The sequence below is a fragment of the Notolabrus celidotus genome, chromosome 3 (assembly GCF_009762535.1).
Source record: "Notolabrus celidotus isolate fNotCel1 chromosome 3, fNotCel1.pri, whole genome shotgun sequence".
NCBI lineage: Eukaryota > Metazoa > Chordata > Actinopteri > Labriformes > Labridae > Notolabrus > Notolabrus celidotus.
In genome coordinates, this window is record NC_048274.1 from 8,907,208 (window position 1) to 8,930,581 (window position 23,374).

Genomic DNA, 23,374 nt, shown 5'->3' on the forward strand with positions numbered 1-23,374 from the left:
ATAGAAGCTCTTCTTCTGAAAGAGCAGCTTCATGATAAGTGGAGCTCATCAGGTGAATGTTCTTTCACCTGCCCAGGTGATGCAGGGTAAAGTCATGAATGGAGAGCATGCTGACAGCCACAGGACATCCAGAAGTACAGGTAACACCAGGCCTCCAGTCTGTGATCAATCAAGGCAAACACCTCCTGTTTTAACTCCTCACACTGCGGTGTCTTCTCACTGTGTCTGTCCTTCCTCTTCATGTAGATTATTGTAATATTATAAAGAAAAATCAGAGAAGGAGGGCTGAGTTTTTCAGATGGAAAGGTAAAACTCCAGTTTGAGCTTCAGCTCCATGTAAAGCAGCTCTGGTGATCGGTGCTTGGCTTTGGTTCTTTGATGAATATTTATCAAAAGCAGTTAAAAGCTCCTTTTCCGTTTTCATCCTTTTAAAAGGATTCAAGGTTTGACTGCTAAATAAAAGAAATCAAAAGACTAATGTGCCCTATAGACCTCAATTTAACATCCTTTTATTTATTTATTTATTCATGGAACTACATTTTTAAAAAGCAGGATTGTACAGAAGCATATATTCACATGAGAATAAAAAAATGTACTCTAATTTTCTTAATTAACAAGATACCATAAAATACAAACTACACCTGAAGGCACCACTTGGAAGTAAACATGCCCTGGTTGTTCAGTTTGATCCAGTTTTATTTACCTTGAGTTTAAGACATTGAGACTCATGAACAAATCCCAACAAATGTTATCTGAAGACTCTTTCCAAAACAGAGCAGGTCTAGACCGTACTCCATTTTCTATTATTAGCAAAGACCCAGCATCAAGACAGGATAAGATCCAGTCCCATCTTACAGACAGGACTCAGTCTGATCTCATCTTAATTCATCATGAGCAGAGCACTTTGCAGCATTTAGCAAGTTACAGTGGCAAGGACAAACTTCCTTTAACAGGCAGAAACCTCCAGCAGGACCAGACTCATGTTAGACACACATCTGCTGAGACCGTGTTGGAGAGAGGGATAGAGGGAGATGAAGAGAGAGAGATGATAGAGGTGAGATGGATAGTAGTAGTTGTAGCAGCTGGAGTCTGGCATGTCCACAGTAGCGATCTAGAGGAACCTACGAGACAGGGGAGCTCAGGGACTCCAGAAAGGTCTATGGTTAGTAACTTTGATGGGACAGGAAGAGTTAAAGTAAGAGACGGGCATAGAGAGGAGAGAGAGATAGTATCCCAGTGTGTCAGTTCCCCTGCAGCATTTACCAAGTTACAGTGGCAAGGACAGACTTCCTATAACAGGCAGAGACCTTTAGCAGGACCAGACTCATGTTAGACACACATCTGCTGAGACCGAGTTGAGGTTGGAGTCGGAGAGAGACATTAAAAACATGATTTCATTTAAAGTAAGAAAATAACAACCTACCCCTTTTTTAATGAGCGTGTTTCATCATAATTCTGAATAAAACCAGATTTGGTCTTTTCTTAAAAATATGTCTTAAAGTGGGGTTGTCTTGTATTCAGGTCAATATTATAATTCTGATACTAAAACAGGGTTTGATTAAAGTAGCCCGCCCCAGAAACAGAATATAAAAACTATTAATTCAAGGCAAAGGAATGTGAATTCTTCTTAATTTGTAAACGACTGAGGCAGATCTGACGGCACTAATCATGTCTATAACACAGAACAGATGCTCCTTTCACTGAACCATTAGATAGTCTATGTGGTAGCTGGGTGTCATTTTTAATTGGTGGGTTTTTCCTTCCTTAACACAAAGACTGGCTTGTGATGCTGCTATCCTTTTGTGGTTGTTAATGAATCTGATACATGTCCTGCTGCACTGGCTTCCTCTCTGCAGGGTCTGCAGGGTCTGCTGGATTCAGCTCATGGGTTTACTTATGTGGTAAATGTCTGCACTGTGTCGTGTGTGCGAGTGTCTTCAGGAGAATTACTGCTTCGTTCGACAAAGCATTTCTTTCGGATGCAGCTTGTAAATGATTGATTTTTAATGCTTAATCTTTTGTGAAAGTTTCTTTCACTGCGGCTGTTTGCAGTGTCTAAGAGCTGGGGACACATTAGCAGAGGAGTTGCTAATTAGCATAACAAACCTGCAGATTGTGGCATCTAGTCTTAAAATAAAATCTTAACACTCATTCATTTAAGACATCTTAAAGAATTATGTTCTTTTCACAAACTCCAGAGAGTGAAAAAGGAGCACACTAACACTTTTTAAAGGTGCACGACTGCACAGAAACACTAAACAGGAAAGAAGTTAGCACACCATATGTCCTTTAACTATTTAATCTGGGCGACAAGCCCTTAAATACAGGAAGTGATTCTGATAGTTACAAAATAAAACTTAAAGGGGAAAAATCACAACAGGCAGAATCACATATCTAAAGATAGAGGTTAGTAACATCCCATACAGACCACAAGAAAACAGTGGAAGGATTTAAGGTCCTAAAGGTTCCTTTATTTAAGAGTCATGAAGTAGGCTTTGTTACTGTGACTGGTCGGTGCTTTTGCCCAGATTAAACAGTTAAAAGGACATCAAGTGTGCTGACATCGTTCCTGTTTACTATTCACAAACTCTAACAACATCTGGCATTAATAAAAATAACAACTAAGAGTTGTGGGGACATCTTTCTGAGGCCAGAGCTAACTTGTTATTCCTTTCATTATGTGTGACTAGTTGTCTTAAGGATGCTAATTAAAGGCTTACAGATGAACACGTTTTTTTAAATTTGATTTTATGTTCAACAGTTTTTATTGATTTTCATACGAGAAATTAAAGGACTCCATATTACATAACCATACAGTCTTATGTGTAACATAGGCATAGTATGTTTGACAAAGACGGAGGGTAAACAAACAAAGACACCGTTAAACAAACGTACAAGAAATGACAAATAAACAAAAGACAAAACCACACACACTTTTTCCTAAATACTGAATATACATCCATCCTTTAAGTATTTTTAAATCTAGCTAATAGACTGACCTCTTAAGTTGCAGTAATAGACATCAAGGCTGTGTAAGGGCCCCAGTTTGTTCAGCAAGCAATATGCCACTCTTTCATAAGCAGCATGTTGAGCCATGGTAGTTGCCCATTCTTCATAGGGAGGTGGGTCTTTCTTTCTCCAGTGTCTCAATAATATATGTTTGGCTGTTGTTAAAGCCAGGATGATCCATCTCTTTTCCAAGGGAAACCGGTCAGAGTCTTCGAGTTCACAAGAGGAGCCTAGAACAGTCACTTTTATGAAATGCTGAAAAAGAAACTTAAAGTTTCTGCTAAAGAATTTGTTGAATATTTACCCATCAGTGTTTGAGTACAGGACATGTCCACAGTATATGAAAGATAGACAACAAGGTTTTAAGATAAGATGAGTTACTTTATTCATCACCGGGGGGAAAAGACATAGCTACACAACAATATTTTTTTTACTACCTGCTACTATGTCTGTCTGTTTGTTTTAAACAGAGGCATTGTCTACGTTCCCTGTCCAGGGACTACAGATGTAAATTAGCTAAAAGCTAACTCTGGTACAGCTAAATGGCTTAGACTGTCTCTGTCAAAATAAACAAATAAAATGAATAATAATAAAGTACAAATGGAGAAAAATATATAAAGGGAAAATAAAAAATAGATAAGATTTTCTTTTTAAAGGTATAGAAATGTTACACATAATATAAATAGTTGTAATTACAGGCAGTAAGGACATTTTATGCAGATGTGCAGGTTGATATTGCGTCTTTATGGCAGAGATAAATGGCAGGATAATACTGTAAACTTATAATCTATTCTATATAAATCCATAAATCAGGTTTGCAACCTTTACCTCTACATCAGTTGTCTGTCACTTCAGCCCTCATTTTCATCCTGTGTGATGAGAGGCTGCAAAGATGTCAGGAGTCAGTTACAAAAACACACAACACATGATGCATAAACTCACCCATTGATTCAAATGATCAGTCTTCTAATGTGTCCCCAGCTGTGATTGTGGTGAATTTATAACCTTCACACACTACCTGATGATGAGTCATATATGTTTGCTAACCTGTTATTTTCTTCCTCAGGAGGTTCAGAATCTGCAATATCTGATGTGAGTCTCCTCCATTAGCGTTTCTTGATTAGTGCATGTTCAAACATAAGTCCTGTGTGTGTTCAGAGGCTATGTGTCTTGTATTGTGATCCTGTTTGTGTCTGTTTTTGTACTTCACCAGCTCCAGGTTCCATCCATCAGCCCCTCCTCCTCCAGCTGGTCGTGGGACCACGAGCAGGATCGAAGGCGTCAGGAGAAGTGGCAGGAAGAACAGGAGCGCCTCCTACAGGTGAAAAACCCATCACTGATGAGGAAAGCTCTCCTTTTTTAATCTTAATGCTCATTTGTTGTTGAAAGCTGTGTTTGTGTTTGTGTTTTTTAAGGAGCAGTATCAGCGGGATCAGGAGAGACTTGAGGCTGAGTGGCAGAGGGCTCAACAGGATGCAGAGGGGCAGGTGTGCAGGAAGTCAGGGGTAGTATAATGTGGTTTAGAGGAGCTTTTTCAAAGCTGCAGATCATTTCTGATGTCGTTTTTAGCATCTAATGGCTTTAAGCAGTTTCCCTTATATTGCTCTTTATGGTATGTCCTCTATAATGAAATAAATATCATGTTTTGTGGTGATAATAGCTAGTTGTTCCTCTCAAAATATCTAATCACTCTTTAAGCAGCCTACCTTCAGCTGCATGCATATTGTCTAACATATTGCTTTCCTGTTGTGCACTTTTGGGACACCTCATAAACTCTGTTTCCCACAGATGTCATTTATTTTTCTCTTTTTCTTTAAATATATTTGAAAAAGAACCCCTTTGCACCCGAGATGATCAACGGCAGTGAAAGCTCTACCAGCCCCCTGCTCCATGTGAACGGATTGACAAACAAAACCAGAGAAGAAGAAGAGCACAGCCCTGAGAGACATGAGCTGACAGAAGCAGGATCAAAGACTCGAAGTGATTCACAAGGACTGCAGAGGGACAAGATCAATGAACAGGCCTGGTAAATAAGGTTTACCTCTCCTTGTGTCTGTGCAGCCCACAATAACAACTCATATTGTGCTGGGTTTAACAGTTTGGATTTAAGGTGCTATTATTGTTATGATAATAATAACAATAAATATGATAATGATAATTATAATGAAAATAGAAATAATCATAATAATTATTATTATATTTTCCTTTCCTGGACTTAATTTTTTCCCAAAATGTTCTGATCCTTTTTATGCTGCTGCTGCACTTCCTGCTGCTTTGCTTCGCCTTTCATGCTGCACCTCAGGGTGGAGGACTCGTGCGGCTTTGCTCAGCTGTCGCCTGCACACAGGTCAGAACACAACAAGCTCAGTTTTCTCTCTAAATGACTCGGGGCTGACAGCTGTTACAGTATAAAAGACACTAGTTTATAGCTCTTAGGGAAGAGATCCAAGGGAGCTACATGTTTTCACCCCTCCTGAAAGGATCCCTCTCTTCAAAGCCAACATCAGCATGCACACAGTCACCTTTACTGTCCTCATTTTTGTGTGAAATCATCAGACTTGTGTTCCTTTTCCCTCCTGTAGGGCGAAGTCTTTGTCCACACCGGCATTAGCTGGCCCTCACAAACAAATGAAAGGTAAGTTGTAAACCCTCTGTGTCATTTCTTCTTCTCTGGTGATGTTCTGTGCTAACCTCTGTCTCTCTCATTGGTCCAGGTGATCAGAGGAAAAGCTTGGGACTCTCTGTGTCTCAGGGGGAGAAAGAGAGACAGCTGATTTTAGAGGAGATGAAAAAAAGGACTCAGCTTCTGACAGACAACAGCTGGATACGTCAGCGCAGCAGCAGCGTTCAGAAGGAACCCGTCTATGTGGGGGTCCCTATGAAGAGGTGAGTGTGCCTGTACTCAGTGTATGCTGTACTCGTTTCTCTTACAGATATGTCACGTGTCCTCGTCCCTGCAGGTATGAGTCTCTGGATAACCTTGACACTTTCCGGCAGTCACCAATGTTGAGCACTGCAATCAGCTACCCTCGTCCACACTCAGCTGCTGCAGGTTATTCTGCTCCCAGCAGGAACTCATCCTCACGCTACAGCACTGGAAAAATACAACTCCAGAGACACGCAGCTCTGGATCAGACTCATCAAGGCAGGTTGGTAAAGATGCAAATCTCACTCCTGTTTATCGTACGCATGTTTCAGTGTGTTGTTTTCTGTCTCATCATTCATGACCTCACACTGTCAACATGTGCTGCCCCAGGATCAGTGGCAGAAGGACTTGCTGTGTGTGTGAGCGTCTCCTGGGTAGTGGGGCAGCCATGGTCATAGAGACCCTTAGTCTCTGCTTCCACCTCGCCTGTTTCCAGGTGAGAGGTTTGGACCAGGTGAACGTGCGGTCACAGCAGCTCATGTCCCCAAAGCTCAGTCTGAACATGCACTGAACCAGCCACTGCTTCCATAGAGGTGAATGATGGTCAGCTGTGGCGGCCATTGATGAACAAAAAATATATACATTATGTTTCTTATTGAGTCACAAATTTTCCATCTTAAACATAAACTAAATCAGTCTTTATTTATATTGTGCCAAATCACAACAAACCTTATCTGAAGACTCTTTCTAAACATAGCAGGTCTAGACCGTACTATATTTTCCATTATTAACAAAGACCCAACATCAAGACAGGATAAGGTCTAGTCCCATCTTACAAACAGGACTCAGTCTGATCTCATCTTAATCCACCATGAGCAGAGCACTTTGCAGCATTCAGCACGTTACAGTGGCAAGGACAAACTTCCTTTTAACAGGCAGAAACCTCCAGCAGGACCAGACTCATGTTAGACACACATCTGCTGAGACCGTGTTGGAGAGAGGGATAGAGGGAGATGAAGAGAGAGATGATAGTGTTGAGATGGATAGTAGTAGTTGTAGCAGCTGGAGTCTGGCACGTCCACAGCAGCAGGCTGCTAGGGCAGAGATCCAGAGAAACCTACGAGACAAGGGAGCTCAGGGACCCCAGAGATGTCTATGTTAAGGAACTTTAATGGGACAGGAAGAGTTAAAGTAAGAGATTTTTTTAAGAACACATTATGTATTGATTGCCATTGGGACAGAAAGAACATTTGAACCATTATAACAAAAAAATATCTAAATCTGACTACCAACCCAAGCTTTAAAGGTAAAAAATTTGAATAATATAAAATAAAATATAATAAATATATACACTATGGACACTTCCTACTTGTGCACAGTTTAGTTATTGCACATGGACATTTTTTCATTTAATTCAATATATATGTACATTTTTTTTTATTTTACCAAATTTGGTGGAAAATTCAACATCCTGTTTTAATGCTTACTGTGGGAAAATGAAAAGGGGTCTGAAGGCTGCTGTGACTGTACCTTTGAGTAAGGTCAGAAGGATTGTAGTCCATATAATCAGTCATAGGATCTTTAGAGTCAATCTGCTTGCACAGTTATTTCTGCCACCTCTCCGTGCTTCTTTCCTCTTCTCTCTCTCTCTCTCTCCTGGTGTTTGTTCGGTGGTTCAGCCTTGTATTTTTGTTTCATGTATGTGATTGGTCGAGTAGAACACGCCCACCTGCTGCCCTGCTTCACGTTTTAGATCCTCACTGTGAAAATCTCACCGGCTGCTTCACTTCACTTAAAGTTCATTAGCATGTAGATTCAAAGTTTACTAACGTCTTTAACTCTCTGCTCTATATGTGTTACAGACGCACATAACACTCTGAGAATATTTAAAGAGAGATTTTGTTTGCGCACATTTGGGTGAAAAGATTTAAACACAAAAGGCCCACGCTGCAGGTCAGCTTTGTCTTCAACAATCCCATACTCTTCTTCTCACCTCTCCCTCCGCTCAGTGTGTGGGCTGCCAGCGACACCTCGGAGGAACAGAGACTGGAGTCCAGGTTCGAGTCCGAAACGGGAAGCCCTACTGTGAGCCCTGCTATTTTCAACTCAAGTGTGAGTACTGCAGAACAATCGCCTGGACTCACTGTCTCAGACACGTATCAGACGTCATAGTGTCTGCACCTCATGTCCTCACAGAGTGTTCAGTTGTCTTCAGTTCAGACCCATGTGAGTGCATCAACACTTACTTCTGTGGCCAATCTCAGGAGAAACTCAGCTGGTTTTCAGGATGAAAGGCCTTAAAATATCTTTGAAAGTCTTTTTTTCACTTGAGAGGTCTTCAATTCTAGATTGACACATGCCTGAGTACTTTATCAAATCTACACCGTCCAGTATGTTTCTTTGCCTACTTGACTATTCACAACATTTATCTCTGATGTCTGTTTGTTTGGTTACGACATTCCACTCTCGGTGTATATTGAGCTCTTATCTTGATAGGGAACATCAGTATGGTTTAACCGCGCCATGTCTGGACCCTTCGTGGTTTTAGGCGAGCCGCTCCGGCATCCGGCAAGCATAGAAGTCTTGTGTGTCTGATCCTGAGTGCTCCGACCTGCTGGATCAGAGACGTAGCTAGAACGCAGCCGGAACGCAACGGAGCGGATCCAGTGGAAGTTAACACATTGACTAGAATAGAAACCTATCAGACGGACTGGACACAGATCTGGTGGAATCTGGCCATTAGATGAACACACGCCCCCGCAGCAGATGATTAAACACTGTAGCAACTGCTTCACAGAGCAACATAATATAAATTGCATTTAAACTCTCTGTTGAACAACCCTTTTCTGTTCTGTTACAATGATTAACAAGCTAGCTCTAGCTTACTTTGCTGAGTTTTCCCAATGAGAGGTGGATGGTTGCTTTCTTTTTGTTTTTACCTCTACTTAAATTCATCTTAAAGCTGGGGTTGGTGGTCAGATTTAGATGCACTTTTTGTAATACTGGTTAAAATGACCTTTAAAGCCCGATGGCAATCAAACGTGTTGGAGCCATGAAGGGACTTCAAGTGTTTATATTGTGTTATTTTGAGGTTTAGGGTAGGATATTGTTTGTATACTTTTTGTGGTGTTATTTATGGTGTTTGTTTAAAATATAGTTTATTGTGGGATTAGTTAATTAGGTTATTTACGGGTCATGTGTTAGGGGCGGGAATACCGAGTTAATTTAGGCCACCTGTGTTCCTTTGTTTGAGGTGGAGAGAGGGGGTGAGCTGGGTCTCCGTACTTTTTGTTGACCGCTTGCTTTACGCTTGCTTTGCGCTTGCTTTTCGCTTATTTATCACTTATTTTTCCTATTTTCTGTTTGTGCACTTTATCATGAGTTTATCATCCTTTTTTTGTAATAAAAGGTTAAACTTACTTTTGTGCATAGTGTTTTTTGCTTTAGCGCGTCTGACAATAACTGGGCCCAGTTTTGGCTCTTTGTAGTCGCTATAATACGTAATGTGTTCTTAAAAAAGATTCGTTTTGGAGGAGCTCCGAGGGAAGGGGTTATAAGGAGTCCAGAGGAAATGCTACATTCAAATTCATGCTATTTTTCCGTGACTACCAACCCTAGGGAGAAACTGAACTTTGGACTTCACTTAATTTATAGAACAGCTTTAGTTACCTTTCAGATTTAAATCACTAATGCAAAATATTATAAAGAAATAATATTACAACCACAAATCTTGATCGCATTGAGAAATCCCCAGGCTACCTCGCAGTATGTAAATAAATAAAATGTATTGCATTTGATTAAATTGAGCTTCAGTTTTTAAAAGCTAAAACAAAGAAGCCTTTATGGACTCACTAATGTGTTAAACATTTCATTTAAATAGTGTGACAAATGTCCTGAAGTGGACCAACCTGCATTACATCTATTTTTTGGGGGGTTCTACTTTAGCTGGTTAATTTGTAGAGTCATGATATGCACAAAAATGAACAGCATATGTGGCAGAGCCCTCTGTAATTTGCTATGTTTGTTGAAAATTTTCAGTGTAAATTTATATATTTTTCATTTGTGCCCCTGGGATGGTTGATGGGGCAAACAAAGATTGTGATTTGACTTGCAAAGTATTTAAAATAGCTTTTGAACTTTGGATTCAGATTTAATTAAACCAAACCTGTGCAAATAAATTGCTGTTTGTTCACCCGTGCAAAAATGGCATTACTTTTTCTTCCATTAGGTCTTTAAAAAGTCTTAAATTTGATTACAGAAAGTTGGTTTGAACCCTAAAAAAGTAACTCTTGTTTTTATCTTTAGCCCCTTGTGCTCCATCCATGTGAGAAACACACCACGCTCAAGATTACTGAGTAGCAGCAGTGGGGAGAATGTCGTCCACGCAGCCAAGCCTCGACTCTCATGTTCTTCTGCAACTGCTGGAAAAACTGTATAAAATCTGAACCTGTGTGAGAGCACGGGTGAATGATACTCTCACCTTCTGTCTTCTCTCTGACAGATAATATAATCTAGTACTTCCTTTTCTCTTCCTTCTGCTTATCTTTGTCCAAGAATAATTAAATGTAATATATGAAATAAAGTAATTAATTATTAGAGTTGAATAAATGCTGTTATTTTATTGGTAGATGCAGTTTGTCACAGATGTTGTAATTTTCCTAATTTCCTTAAACATCTCTCATTAATGTAACCCTGAGGCACCTTTTCTACTTCCTGTACTGAAGCACTTTTCTTCTTCTGTTGTAATCTCACCACGTGCACTCTGGGATTAATCAGTGGTATTTGTATGACCATTTGTTTCTAACATTTATCCTTCTAATGTCATGTTGTTTGAATAAAGTGCACAGAATATTATCTGTAAGGGTTCATTCATTCCAGCACCACATGGTGGCATCATTGATCTCTGATTACAACAGAGTCATTCAAATGATGATATTATCAGTGCTCCACTGAAAATACTTAAACACCTAAAAATTAATAATAATGAAACACTTCTGATACTTTAAAAATACTTAAACACTAAAAATAGATGTAAAAAATAGTAATAAAAAAATAAAAAATAAAAGCAAATAAAGAACAAACATGCTAAATATACTACAAGCCAAACTACAGACATGAGTTGGAAACTATAAATGGCTATAATCTTTAGCAGCAGTTACTACAGCTGGTTGCAACATGCAGAAGTTGTGCTATGTATTTTGCATTGTCCCGATCAAATAAACCATCCATAATCTTGACCGCTCATCCTGTTAGGGGTCACTGGGGGCTGGAGCCTATTCCAGCTGGCTTTTACAGGGGCAGACTATTACAGGGCTAACACAGAGTGACAGACAACCATTCACGCACACACTCACACCTACAGGCAATTTAGAGTGATCAATCAACCTGGTAATCATGTTTTTGGACTGTGGGGGGAAGCCGGAGTACCCGGAGAGAACCCACGCATGCACGGAGGGGGAACATGCAAACTCCACACAGAAAGGTACCTGCTTGGCCGGGGATTCAAACCAGGAACCTTCTAGCTGTGAGGCAACTGCACTACCCAGTAGACCACTGTGCCTCAAATAAACTATATGAATATAAATCAATAAATTAAAATGGAACAACATTATTAGAAATAAAAAGGCCCTAACAGCTTTACTTGTCTGCATTCATGTAAACTCTTCATATTTGAAATACTTCAGAGCTTGTGTATATTCACTGAGGATTATTCCTCTTCTTTCTCTGACTCTCCTCTAGATATGTTAGTACACTGTTTTTATGAAGTTAAACAAAGAGCATTTTATCATGAAATACTCCCCTATACTATCTGTGTGTGTGTGTGTCTGGAGTTAGATATGGTATTGTCCAGATCATGCTGCTTTAAGGGCTGATTTCAAAAACGGTTCCTCATGCAAAGATTTAACTTCTCTAAACTCCTCGGGCATTTCACTACGAGTCACAGAGCCCTTCTTGACGAGTGAGAGGAGCTTTGTTAAACTTCTTTAAACACTTAAGTAGCACTTTGAGTGTTTTCCTTTTCCATTTATAGATATTACACCGGTTCCCAGGAACATTTAGTAAACAGGAAGTCTTTTCTGTGGAAGTAAACGGGCCCTTTTTAAGCTTTAGCAGGGGACAAGTAGAACTGTTCACATCCATTCTGTGTGGGTAGGGAACAAAAACTCTGTTAATGTTTGTTTGGAAAGAGAAACAAATCTGAAGCGTGTAATTCAGTGCTGCTGTGCTTTCAAAACACTGGCTTTAACAACAAACACTGGAAAAGACAATAAATAGGTTGAATGTGAAAGAATGCATGCATTGTATCATTGCGGGGAGCTGACCTTTTATCAGGAAGTTGGTAAAGTAAGTGAAATCTGCAAAAGGGAAGAGAGAGTTTGTCCTCCGGCCTTTGAATGAGGAAGTGGCAAAAGTAGGCTCTGACCTCTGCAACTAAAGAAGAGTGTAAACTGTGTAATAAAGATAAAGAAAGGCAAGCTAAAAACGTTCACATGCTCAACATAATGAGTTATAACTGACCTTGTGTTCGGTGTTAGTTTCCACATCCCTATGTGTTCTTTTACAGCCGGCCTGCAGTGACAAAGGCAGCATTAAACGCAGTATCTCTCCACATGAGGAAGTAATGCAGGAATGCAAATTATATTTTTAACAGCTCAGCGGTCTGACACTTCACTCTTTGTCTTTCTGTCACCTTTCAGTTTGGTGAACAGGAAGATCTCAGCTGAGGACAGGATGCGTTACAGAGATGTAATCATGGTCAGTCAGGATGTGAGATCTTTTAAAAAACAAAACAGTTTTATTGATTTTTGTTTTTCTACAAACAGAAGAGATTAAACCAAACCATACATCTTGTCTTCGTATCACTTTACACTTTTAAAATAGTACAGTAAGAGTGGATTATATAAAGAAATTTACATTAGAAAGAGAAGAAATATAAAAATATAATAAAATAAAATACATAAATAAATAAATAAAATATAAAGAAATAAAGTATGTAAATAAATAAATAAATAAAATACATAAATAAATAAAATAAATAAAATAAATAAAATAAATAAAATAAATAAAATAAAATATAAATAAATACAATACATAAATAAATTAAATTAAATACTGCCACGGTGTCATAGCGTACACTCCAGAGAAGGAAAACCCAGCCGTCAGACCACTCCCTCCCACAGGTTGATGTCATGCATATTTCCATTATAATACATTTTCGCATGCCAAGTACAAGCAAGTATAATACCTGTTATTTATCCACCAGGCAGTCAGGATGCTGAACTCACTCCCTGTTTTGCCCCCTCTTCCCATAGTGCCCCCTTCACAGACTACCCGGTCACTGACCCCCCCCCCCCCCCCCCCCCCTAAATCCACTGAGGTCTGTCATCCTCAGAACTGAAACGCACAAAACTCACTTTGATTTTAAATTGCACTATAGCAAAGTTTTTGCACTGTTTTTAACTGTATTTTATTATTTTTATTAGCTTACTTCTTATCTTTTTCTAGCTTTCCTATGTTTATCTGTTGTTGTCATTGCAAAGCTAGCTAAGCTTTATTGATAATAGAGACACAATAAAAAAAAATAAGAATAAAAAAAGAGGAGGAGGACGCTTATTGATTAGCTCTCTACAGGTTTGGCCCTTTTATGTAGTTTTGTCCCCTCATCACACGTTGAGTCAGTTCTTTAGGTAAATAGCTGAGCACAGGGACCACATGTCAGTGTAATACCTCTCATTACCCCTCAGAACCGCACTGATCCTTTCATGAGGGAGGACCCTGAATAACTCTTGATACCATTGGCGGTTTATCCTTAATCCAGTTTATCCAAATACAGGGATGTGAGATCTTGATATTTAACTCTGAAGGTATGATTTTTGGAGCACGTTGCTGGACCACCTGAATCATCCTCTGATGTTAAACAGTGGTCATCCAGCGCTCTTGGCCTGATGCATGGAAATGTTTTCTCTGCAAGCTGCTCTTTGGAAGGGAGGGTTTAGCTCCCAAAAGACAGGAGTGGAGGCATATTTCAGCTTCTGACATGCTCCATCTGTTGAGGATGACTCTTGTGACTTCAGCCTGACCCATATTAAATACCACATCATGTCAAGTAAGCCGGAAACAGCTCTGGGTCGAAGAGAGCGGTCAGACCCTGCATGTAGAGGCATTAGTTACATCAGATTTAGCTCCAGAGGTGAAAGATTAACCAGATCAACAGGGCAGACCGTGTTTACAGAACAGCTTTGTGGGATATTAATCTCCATGATAGCTCAGCTCTCTCATTCCCTACTCTTTTTTTTTTTTTCCAGTCAGTAATATCTAGACTTTAAATAAACATGTCTGACTTCATTTTCCAGCGATTCTAGAGCTCTGACATGTTCAATAAACATCCTTTATCGCAGAGATTTAACTCTTTAGTGCTGTTGAAGCAGCTATTCTTACAAGAGATAATCTGCTAGGCCTTGCTCTCAGAAACACATCCTTTAATATGCACTAAGAGAATCATCTGGGCCACAAACAAGAGGCCTGTTGTTGATTTTTATGTGTGCATGTGCCAGAGGCTGCCACATCTTAAATCGTTACAGTTTCAGCATGAATGAGTTACAATGAAGACACGGAAATCTGTCTTAAGCAACACCACAATATTTACTAAAAAAGCTATGGTGGCTGTTTCTCTTGAGTAAGAGAAGATTGCACAGCAGCCGAGTGGAAAATCATGACCCTGTGTGTTTCTTTTTTTAAAGTATCCTCAGAATTTTAAATGTTTCCTTTGGCTTTATGAAAAACCACTTAACTTTTTTTTCCTGTGGGAAATTCCTCCATCCTCCAACGTCTTTAATTATGGCTCTGCATGAAAACTGCAAACTTTAGAGGAAACTCTCCCCACACAGTTTCCTGGAGAAGTTTTCATCATCCAAGTTCCCCAACCAGGGCTCTGCAGACATCCACTTTCAGTCTTGATTTATTCTCGTCTTTTCGTCTCTGAACTAGTCTTCTTACAGAAAAAAAAAACAGTCTTATAAGGGTTTTCCTATAAAACAGGAAACAGATGAAGACAAAGAGGAGCATGCAAACTCTCACAAACACTCAAAGTCAAAAGTGTCAGACAGGAAAGCATGAGGAAACTGTCTCAAGCTATAGAGTGGCACCATTACCCTTCTGTGTGCCTGTCAATCATCCTTTATCAGCGCCCTTTGACCCCATATTGGTTTGTCTATATCAGGATGACTCAGGAAGCAGCGAGGAAGACGTGGGTGTGTCTGTGTCGTGCAGATATCTGGCGACTGTCCTATAGCAGCTCAAACATTATCCAGACACACAAAGACGTCCAGCCTGGCAGAGACACAGGCAGTGCAGGCCTGGGATCTGTTTCTACAGCTCTGTTATGATGATAGCAAAACACATGTAGAGGCTGAACAAGGTGAACACATTAAAAAGACCTTTATGTTGCTCTGGCAGTGAGTTAAACACAAAAACTACACGAACACACAGGAAGTCTGCACATCAGCAGGGTTTTGATGAAACTGTATAACCCTCGCAGCTCTTTGAGGCTTCATTTACAGCCGGCATGGTGGCTCTTCAAGCTAAAGACTGCAAGCTGTTGTTTATCAGGTACGGAGTATAATTAGCAGGTTTAGCATATTCACTACATTTGCATTCCTGGACTTGTGTGCCAGCATGCTTACATTTACAGAGTTGCTTAAAGCAGACCACAGCCCAAAGTTTCAGATAGATACGTGCTATCTCTCACCTCATAATGACACCAGATGAGAAGCCAGAGAAGTCATTAGTCAGTCATTGAAATTCAGCTTGAGGAGAGCATGAATATGATTACCACGTTTTGTGTAATTCTGTTCCATAGCTGTTGAGATATTTGACAGGGAATCTGAACATCATGAATATCTGATCCAGATTTAATGGACAGCTAATTAAAAGTAGTTGAAATATTTTAACTTTGACCTAAATGATGGCTTAATGATCAACATTTTAGCTAGCATAGTAAAAAAAAAGGTCAAATTATAAGGATCCAGACAACAGTTGCTACGATGATTTGTTTTTTATGTTGAATAGAAATTTCTGTGTTTTTCAAATTAAGTTGTATTTTCCTGTGTAAGGGGTTAACTATTTTGGAATTGCTCCAAAAGGTTGCTTCAGCCAGCTAAAGCATCATTACTTTAATGGCTGTAATCCTTTGGGGGCAATAATAGAGAAAAAGAAGAAGAAGATAATAATAATAATTGTATTACTATTGTTGTTGTTGTTATTACTGATATAATATTATTATCTTAGATAAATTATAAGAATAAAAACTTTATTTACAATGCACTTTTCAAAACATAAACATAAAAAATAAGAGAAATATAAAGATTACATTTTTTTATAATTGAAAATGAAAACAGAACAGCTGGTAGTTTAGCAACAAAAGAGCCACACGAAGACAGAAAACGAGAAGTAAGTAAAAAAGGTAGACCACAAATGATCAAAAGGAATAAAATGAGTTAGAAAAACACTAAAACCAACAACAGTAGAATGAAAAGAAATAACAAAGCCAGAAGAATAAAACCAACCAAAGATAAGATATTAAAAGAGCAAAGATATAAACTCCTACCCTTTAATACTGTCTACAACACAATGTGTTTTTAAAGGAGATTTAAAAGAGGATGAAGAGTTTGCCAATCTGACCATCTCTGGGAAGTTGTTCCAGAGGGTCGAGGCCCTGACAGAAAAGGCCAGCTCACCTTAAGTCAACTATAAAAACTTAAAATCAATTCTAAAATGAATTGGGAGCCAATGAAGGGAAGCTAATCCATCAATCCATCTATCAATCTTTATTTATAAAGCGCCAAATCCAACAAATGTTGTATAAAGACTCTTTCCAAACAGAGCAGGTCTAGACCATACTCTATGTTCTATTATTAACAAAGAACCAACATCAAGACAGGATAAGATCCAGTCCCATCTTACAAACAGGACTCAGTCTGATCTCATCTTAATCCACCATGAGCAGAGCACTTTGCAGCATTTAGCAAGTTACAGTGGCAAGGACAAACTTCCTTTAACAGGCAGAAACCTTGAGCAGGACCAGACTCATGTTAGACACACATCTGCTGAGACCGAGCTAAAACAGGAGTGATGTGGTCTCTTTTTTCTGGTTCTAATGAGAAGTCGGGCTGCTTCATTTGTGCAAACTCAACAATGAGTTACAGTCATCCAAACGGGGGGAGATAAAAGCATGTATGACTGTATCAAGGTTTTTCTTGAATAAAAATGATCTAACTTTGGAGAGTCTCCTCAGCTGCATGAAAGACTGCAACACTGGGCCCCTTTATTTGTCACTTAGCTCATTTTACTAAGTGTCAGACAACATCCTGTAAAGAGCTGTGCTGCCATCACCACTAAAAAAAGGGACACTCAAAGGGAAGTCTTATTTTGAAATCTTGTAGTGAGGACATTAAGTTTACCGTCAGGATATGTCAGCGCTAACTGTAAACCCTTTAGTGGACCTAACTTGTTTGTCTGTATTTGCCCCAGGAGTTTCATTGTAGCCGTTAAAGCCGTGATCCTGCAGCAGACTGAAGCATACTGCACCAGCAGTTCCAAAATGTTGCACATGTCAACATATGGGCCAAAAAACAGGGACAAGGTTGAAAAATGGAGGTGTTTCCTTTCACGTAGATCAGCCTTGAGGTTTCTGTGGACTTTGAAAACCGGACCAGCTGCAAAGGCAAACAAAGTGTGACTTTAAAAGTTTGTATTCTGAGGTGATACTTTGTGCAGTGTCAGTCACAAAAGTAAAAGAGGTTTTGTTATACCACTGCTCAAAGAAGTGAAAAAGCAGGGTCTTACTATTCATGAAAGGGCATCACAGCTCCAGTAACTTGCAAACGCAGAGCAGGGTGGTTCAGTGTTTGACTCTGAATCAGCTTCCTTCACATCTTGCCCTTTCAGACAGTCTGAGACGGAGGTGAGGAGGGAGGGTTGCACTTGTTGTGAAAGGAAGCCCGCTGCAGCAACAGCGGGGGAGGAGGATGCTCATTCTCTTTCTCTCTGTTCCCTGCAGCTGATTGATGCTGGCAGCCTTTTACCTTTCAGTTTACCGGCACAGTGCAAGGCTCAGCTTTGTCACTGGGAGCTGAACCAATCTCCGGCCTGCTGCTGGGCGCTGAGAGCAGCTCAGCAGAGACTGGCATTTACACCCACCCTCTACCCAACAAACCTACACAGAGGGAGACAGGGAGAGAGAGCTTTAAAGTCAGAAACACAGAGGCTGAGTCCTTGGAGGAGACAGATAACATGGTCACTGGAGGATCATAGATTTAAATCTGTCTGTCTGCAGACCGTCAGTACCGATGAATATCCTGTTGGCTGAGAACACGACTTGAAACTCTGAGGGCGCTTCAAACACAAAAAGTTGTTTGAAATGCAGAATCATTTTCTACAGAATCCTGTGGATAGCAGAATGTATTCAACTCTGGATTCTAAGTCATGCATTTCTATTTTTTAATAATTGCATTTTCTGAGCAACCTCGTCAGAGAAGTGTTTGTTTGTATTTTAGTTTTCTTAAGTTATATCTTTGTGCATTCTCACCTTTAATTAACAGGGCAGCTGAAGTGAAACAGGTGATGTGGGCAGCAGAGAGTGGGGGAGGACATGCAGTAAATGGTCAAGGCTAGGAGTCCAACCTGCGACCGCTGTGATAAGGACTATTTGCTCCGTACATGGGGCGCACACTTAGACCGTTCGGCTAACGGTGCCCCGTGTTTGTCTTTGTTGGCACAAGTTTTGTTCTCTTTTGTTCTAAATACATGAACACAAGTTATACTTAGACTCAGTGATCAGTAAGCAAGAATGTTTAATAAGCTGGTGGTTATGCATAATAGAAATGAGACCGGGTGAGACAGAACCTTGACTCAAAGCAGCTGTAAATTATCAAAAGCCTGGTTTGTACTTCTGCGTCAAATTGACGGCATAGCCTACGTGCACCTCCTCCAAAATGTAACTATGTGTTGAATCAACAAGAACCGCTAGCTCTGTGATTGGTCCGCATTGTATTTCCTGCATTTACAGCACTTCCTGAATTGCAGAACATTGCCCGTACATTTCATCTCAATCAATCAATCTTTATTTATATAGCACCACATCACAACAAACGCTAACTCAAGACGTTTTTACAAACAGAGCAGGTTTAGGCCGTACTCCATTTTCTATTATTATCAAAGACCCAACATCAAGACAGGATAAGATCCAGCCCCATCTTACAAACAGGACTCAGTCTGATCTCATCTTAATCCACCATGAGCAGAGCACTTTGCAACCTTTAGCAAGTTACAGTGGCAAGGACAAACTTCCTTTAACAGGCAGAAACCTCCAGCAGGACCAGACTCATGTTAGACACACATCTGCTGAGACCGTGTTGGAGAGAGAGATAGACGGAGATGAAGAGAGAGAGATGATAGTGGTGAGACGGAGAATAGTAGTTGTAGCAGCTGGAGTCTGGCATGTTCACAGCAGCAGGCCGTCTACGGCAGAGATCCAGAGGAACCCACGAGACAAGGGAGTGAAGGGACTCCAGAAAGGTCTACAAATCTCCTACACGGACACATCAACGCACAAGTATGTAGTCAACGACTCCCGCGTAGGCTCAACGCAAACAGTAGATCATGACTTCATCTGGAATAATCTGCTTCCTTTCTGTGCCGTAGAAATTTGAGCATGTACTCCATATTTGAGGCTTTAATGCTGCAGACAGTGATAACACCAGACTGTACTGTGTTGATGGATGTTTTTCTTTTATCTAGTGTTTCATTAAAGTGCCCTTAGCAACAAGAAAAGCAGAGCAGCGTAAGAACAAAGCTTGTCTGCATGTTTGTGTGTGCTTTGTCTTTTTGCAGGGATTTAACTGTAATACATGAAACAGAGGGACTCGACAAAGGCTGCCCCCCACGGTCTCTCTCAGGGATTTAAGTTTGAGCAGGATTTATTATTGCTTTCATTTCCTACATCTTACTTTATCTCAAACCTCGATCCAATTTTAGTGATCCTTCAATACAACATGCACACACTCAAAACAAAAGTGAAAAACAGTAACTCTGGAGTAAAGTGTCATGCTTGTGTATCACTTCTCATAACTTAAAGAGGAAATGAGGTAATTTAAAGCTGCAACACAACTGTCAGATAGTAAGACTGAATGATACTACAGTCTGAGAGATCACTACATCAAATTGCTTCAGATTACTATGTCACTATCTGAGAGCAGAGCTGGACGCTCACATGATGGACCGAGGCTTGAAACAACGTTCTTAGTGTCTGAGGATTCCTGAAAGAGGAAGTTTGTTTTCTTGTGAAAGTGCTGGTGAAGACTGCGAAGGTCATCCATCATCATCATCATGATTTTCACTATCATAAAAGACTCATGAGGACGTTTCTTTAACACAACTCAGAGAACTGTTAATGATTCAAGAGCTGCATGGACCCTTTATGGTGCCACTGCTTGGAAACACAAACACCTAAATGAGTTAATGATGTGTTCAAAGGAGAGCAAACAGAGATAGTTAGCCCTGATGTTAGCATGCAGTCGTCTGTTACAATATGTACTCTTTTTATTAGCAGTCAATGGCTGTAAAAGAGTGTTTGCTTTAATAACAAGATGATGGGAGAGGGTAAAGAGCCTCTAAAAAAAGCTCTTTAAGTTGAGATAGATCGTTGACTGCTGTTTTCTACACTGAGTGAAATGTGAAGTCAAATGTAAGCATACAAGAATAAAAGCTACAACAGACGCTCAGACTCACAGGAAGTCTAACTCAATGGGAACTCAAGAAGGTCATGTGACTTGATGAAAACTACCAGAACAAAAGAGTAAGTGGACCTTGAGTCTGGATTGTTTGGTCCACCAAGGTTTCAGAGTTCAGGAAAGAACAGTTCAGCTCAGATAAAGAGCTCCGGTTTGTTGTGCTGTGAAGGATAAAGCACAGACCACTGAATCTTATTAATACCTAGTCTCCCATGATGTTTTTAACTGTATTGTTTGGCTCTTATATAGTCGATTTTTAAAGATATTTCTTTTTAATCTGTTGCTTTTATGTTTTCCTTTAGATGTAAAGCGCATCATAAATAAACTGTATTATCATTAAACTTCATTAGAGACTGTCCACATTTATTTCTGTGTTACACAGTAAATCTCAAACACTTATATAAAAAGAGGATGAAGGATGAAACTGTCTAATTAATTGGGACACTTCTTGTGAAATTTTTTTTGCTGTTCTGCCCAGATCTAGTGGAAATAGTTATACTCCTCTCATGGGTGTATGGTCGACTTGAAGCAGCAACCAGCGGGCAATTAACCTCGCCAATAAACAAATCGACTCATTATATCTTTTTAATTAACATGTCCAAAAACTGAGAACCAGGCAGGCTCGTATGGGAGCCAATGTTTAATTTTCTGTCTGCTGTGTCTTTCTGTTTTCAGATAGATTTACATTCAGCCTGAATCAGCTCAGGATAACTACCTCTCTAATAGGGGATGGATTTCAGCCACACACTGTTAAAATCATGGATGTGGTCTTAGTGATGTCATACATTGGTTTCTGAACCAAAGTTTTGAAGCGCAATAGTGGCGGTCACCATATTGGAAATGCTGACTTAATTTTATTTATTTTTGATATACTTAAGTTACTTTTTTCTTTAACCATTATCATTATTATTATTATTATTATTATTATTATTATTATTATTATTATTATTATTATATTTTTAATATATTGATTATTATTTTAAAATTGATGAATTATTAGTATTAGTATTGTTGTTGTTATTTGCATTATTATCATATTTTTTTGTATTATTATTATTATATTTTGTATCACTTATTATTACTAATATTATTATTTTACCACCCTCTGTCTTTCTGAGCTTCTACTCTCACTTCCCTCTCATCCGTATTTTCTTCAACCTCCTGGCTGCTTTGATTGTATTTTGGCACTAGCTACCTTACCTCGCAGCTTACCTCAACCTCACACAATGTGTTGAGTGTGAAACTGCACGCACCGATGACACTCTTTGTATCAAAAATTAAATGAAAGGTTCATGAACAGTCACCATTCACCTGCTGTGGATTTGTAGATTGGTATGTAACTCAAGTTATTGCCAGGCTAGTTGTTTCCAGTCTTCTTGCTAAGCTAGCTAATAAGCCTTAGCCTGTTTGGAAGTTGCATCCATTGACTGTACAGCATTACACACACCACCCCTCCATACCTCCATTTCCACCCATTGTAAAATGTTAATCCAGAATAGAATACCTTTCATTAAACTAGAGCAACAGTACAAAAATGCATCAACTCTTTTGATGAGGTCAGCTTTGCATTGTTATCATGTTGAGTGAAATCCCCAGTAAGGTGACATATCGACAAACCATAGACCTTTCTGGAGTCCCTGAGCTCCCTTGTCTCGTAGGTTCCTCTGGATCTCTGCTGCTGTGGACGTGCCAGACTCCAGCTGCTACAACTACTATTATCCGTCTCACCACTATCATCTCTCTCTCTCTTCATCTCCCTCTATCCCTCTTTCCAACATGGTCTCAGCAGATGTGTGTCTAACATGAGTCTGATCCTGTTGGAGGTTTCTGCCTGTTAAAGGAAGTTTGTCCTTGCCACTGTAACGTGCTGAATGCTGCAAAGTGCTCTGCTCATGGTGGATTAAGATGAGATCAGACTGAGTCCTGTCTGTAAGATGGGACTGGATCTTACCCTGTCTTGATGTTGGGTCTTTGTTAATGATAGAACATAGAATACAGTCTAGACCTGCTCTGTTTGGAAAAAGTGAGAATAACATTTGTTGTGATTTGTTGCTATATATGCTATATATATATATATTGATTGATTGATATATTTACCTTCCTTATTCTGTTTTTACTTGAGGCCTACAGACAAAATTAAGTCCACCTTGAAAGGTTGTTAGTTTCAAAACTCTGAGTAGTTCCCCTATTAGTCCTGCTCATGTCTCACAACGGAGCTTCAACTCATTATAAATCCTTCAGCACTCAGTATTGACGAATACAAACATACTGGGACAGCCACAGTCTCCGTCTGCTGTAAATGGGACACTTAAGATAACTTAGAAATTAAGAGAAAATGTTCTTACATTCAGCTGAGGGGCATCATCTTCTATTTTCTGCTCTCACACCTGATCTGCACAACGAAAAAACACAGCGTGAATTAATTATCCACGTGCTATTCTCTCTATAAACACTGTGAATCTGACAATAAATCAGAATAGCTGGAGACGCTATAAAAGAATTAGCAGCGTTGAAGACGTGCAGGTCACAGTGAGCTGTAGGCAGAAACTGTGCGAGAAAGTGTGAAAGATTTAGCACATTGCGGCTGTTCTGTAAAAAAGCCAGCATGTCTGTGTTATCTCCAACTCTGCAAATTGGCTAATTTGGCTCTCTTTATCTGTCCCCCTCCTGCGCTCAGCGTGTATGTTCATGCGTGTGTGTGTTTGTGTGT

The 23,374-nt window shown here is 39.7% G+C and overlaps 1 protein-coding gene and 1 long non-coding RNA gene across 4 annotated transcripts in view; one reads left to right on the plus strand and one right to left on the minus strand.

Moving 5' to 3' along the window:
• lmo7b (LIM domain 7b) overlaps positions 1 to 10,729 on the plus strand; it is a 41,550-nt gene extending 30,821 nt beyond the window's left edge. For 2 of the 3 annotated variants that reach the window (XM_034679765.1, XM_034679768.1), the window contains 12 exons: positions 77 to 140; positions 4,076 to 4,101; positions 4,223 to 4,330; positions 4,425 to 4,496; positions 4,842 to 5,035; positions 5,312 to 5,356; positions 5,592 to 5,644; positions 5,724 to 5,895; positions 5,970 to 6,158; positions 6,266 to 6,371; positions 7,885 to 7,987; positions 10,181 to 10,729. In XM_034679765.1, coding sequence (XP_034535656.1) covers positions 77 to 140; positions 4,076 to 4,101; positions 4,223 to 4,330; positions 4,425 to 4,496; positions 4,842 to 5,035; positions 5,312 to 5,356; positions 5,592 to 5,644; positions 5,724 to 5,895; positions 5,970 to 6,158; positions 6,266 to 6,371; positions 7,885 to 7,987; positions 10,181 to 10,203 — 1,155 coding nt within the window. In that variant the 3' untranslated portion in view covers positions 10,204 to 10,729. The remainder of the gene's footprint in view (positions 1 to 76; positions 141 to 4,075; positions 4,102 to 4,222; positions 4,331 to 4,424; positions 4,497 to 4,841; positions 5,036 to 5,311; positions 5,357 to 5,591; positions 5,645 to 5,723; positions 5,896 to 5,969; positions 6,159 to 6,265; positions 6,372 to 7,884; positions 7,988 to 10,180) is intronic. The other variant, XM_034679766.1, reaches the window with a different exon arrangement.
• A 6,212-nt stretch (positions 10,730 to 16,941) lies between these two features.
• On the minus strand, positions 16,942 to 23,089 carry LOC117810715. Its single transcript, XR_004630838.1, has 3 exons — positions 23,010 to 23,089; positions 17,720 to 18,089; positions 16,942 to 17,589 (listed from the first exon to the last, which is right to left on the minus strand). It is a non-coding gene; the product is annotated as an uncharacterized LOC117810715 (long non-coding RNA).
• Positions 23,090 to 23,374: the final 285 nt, after the last annotated feature.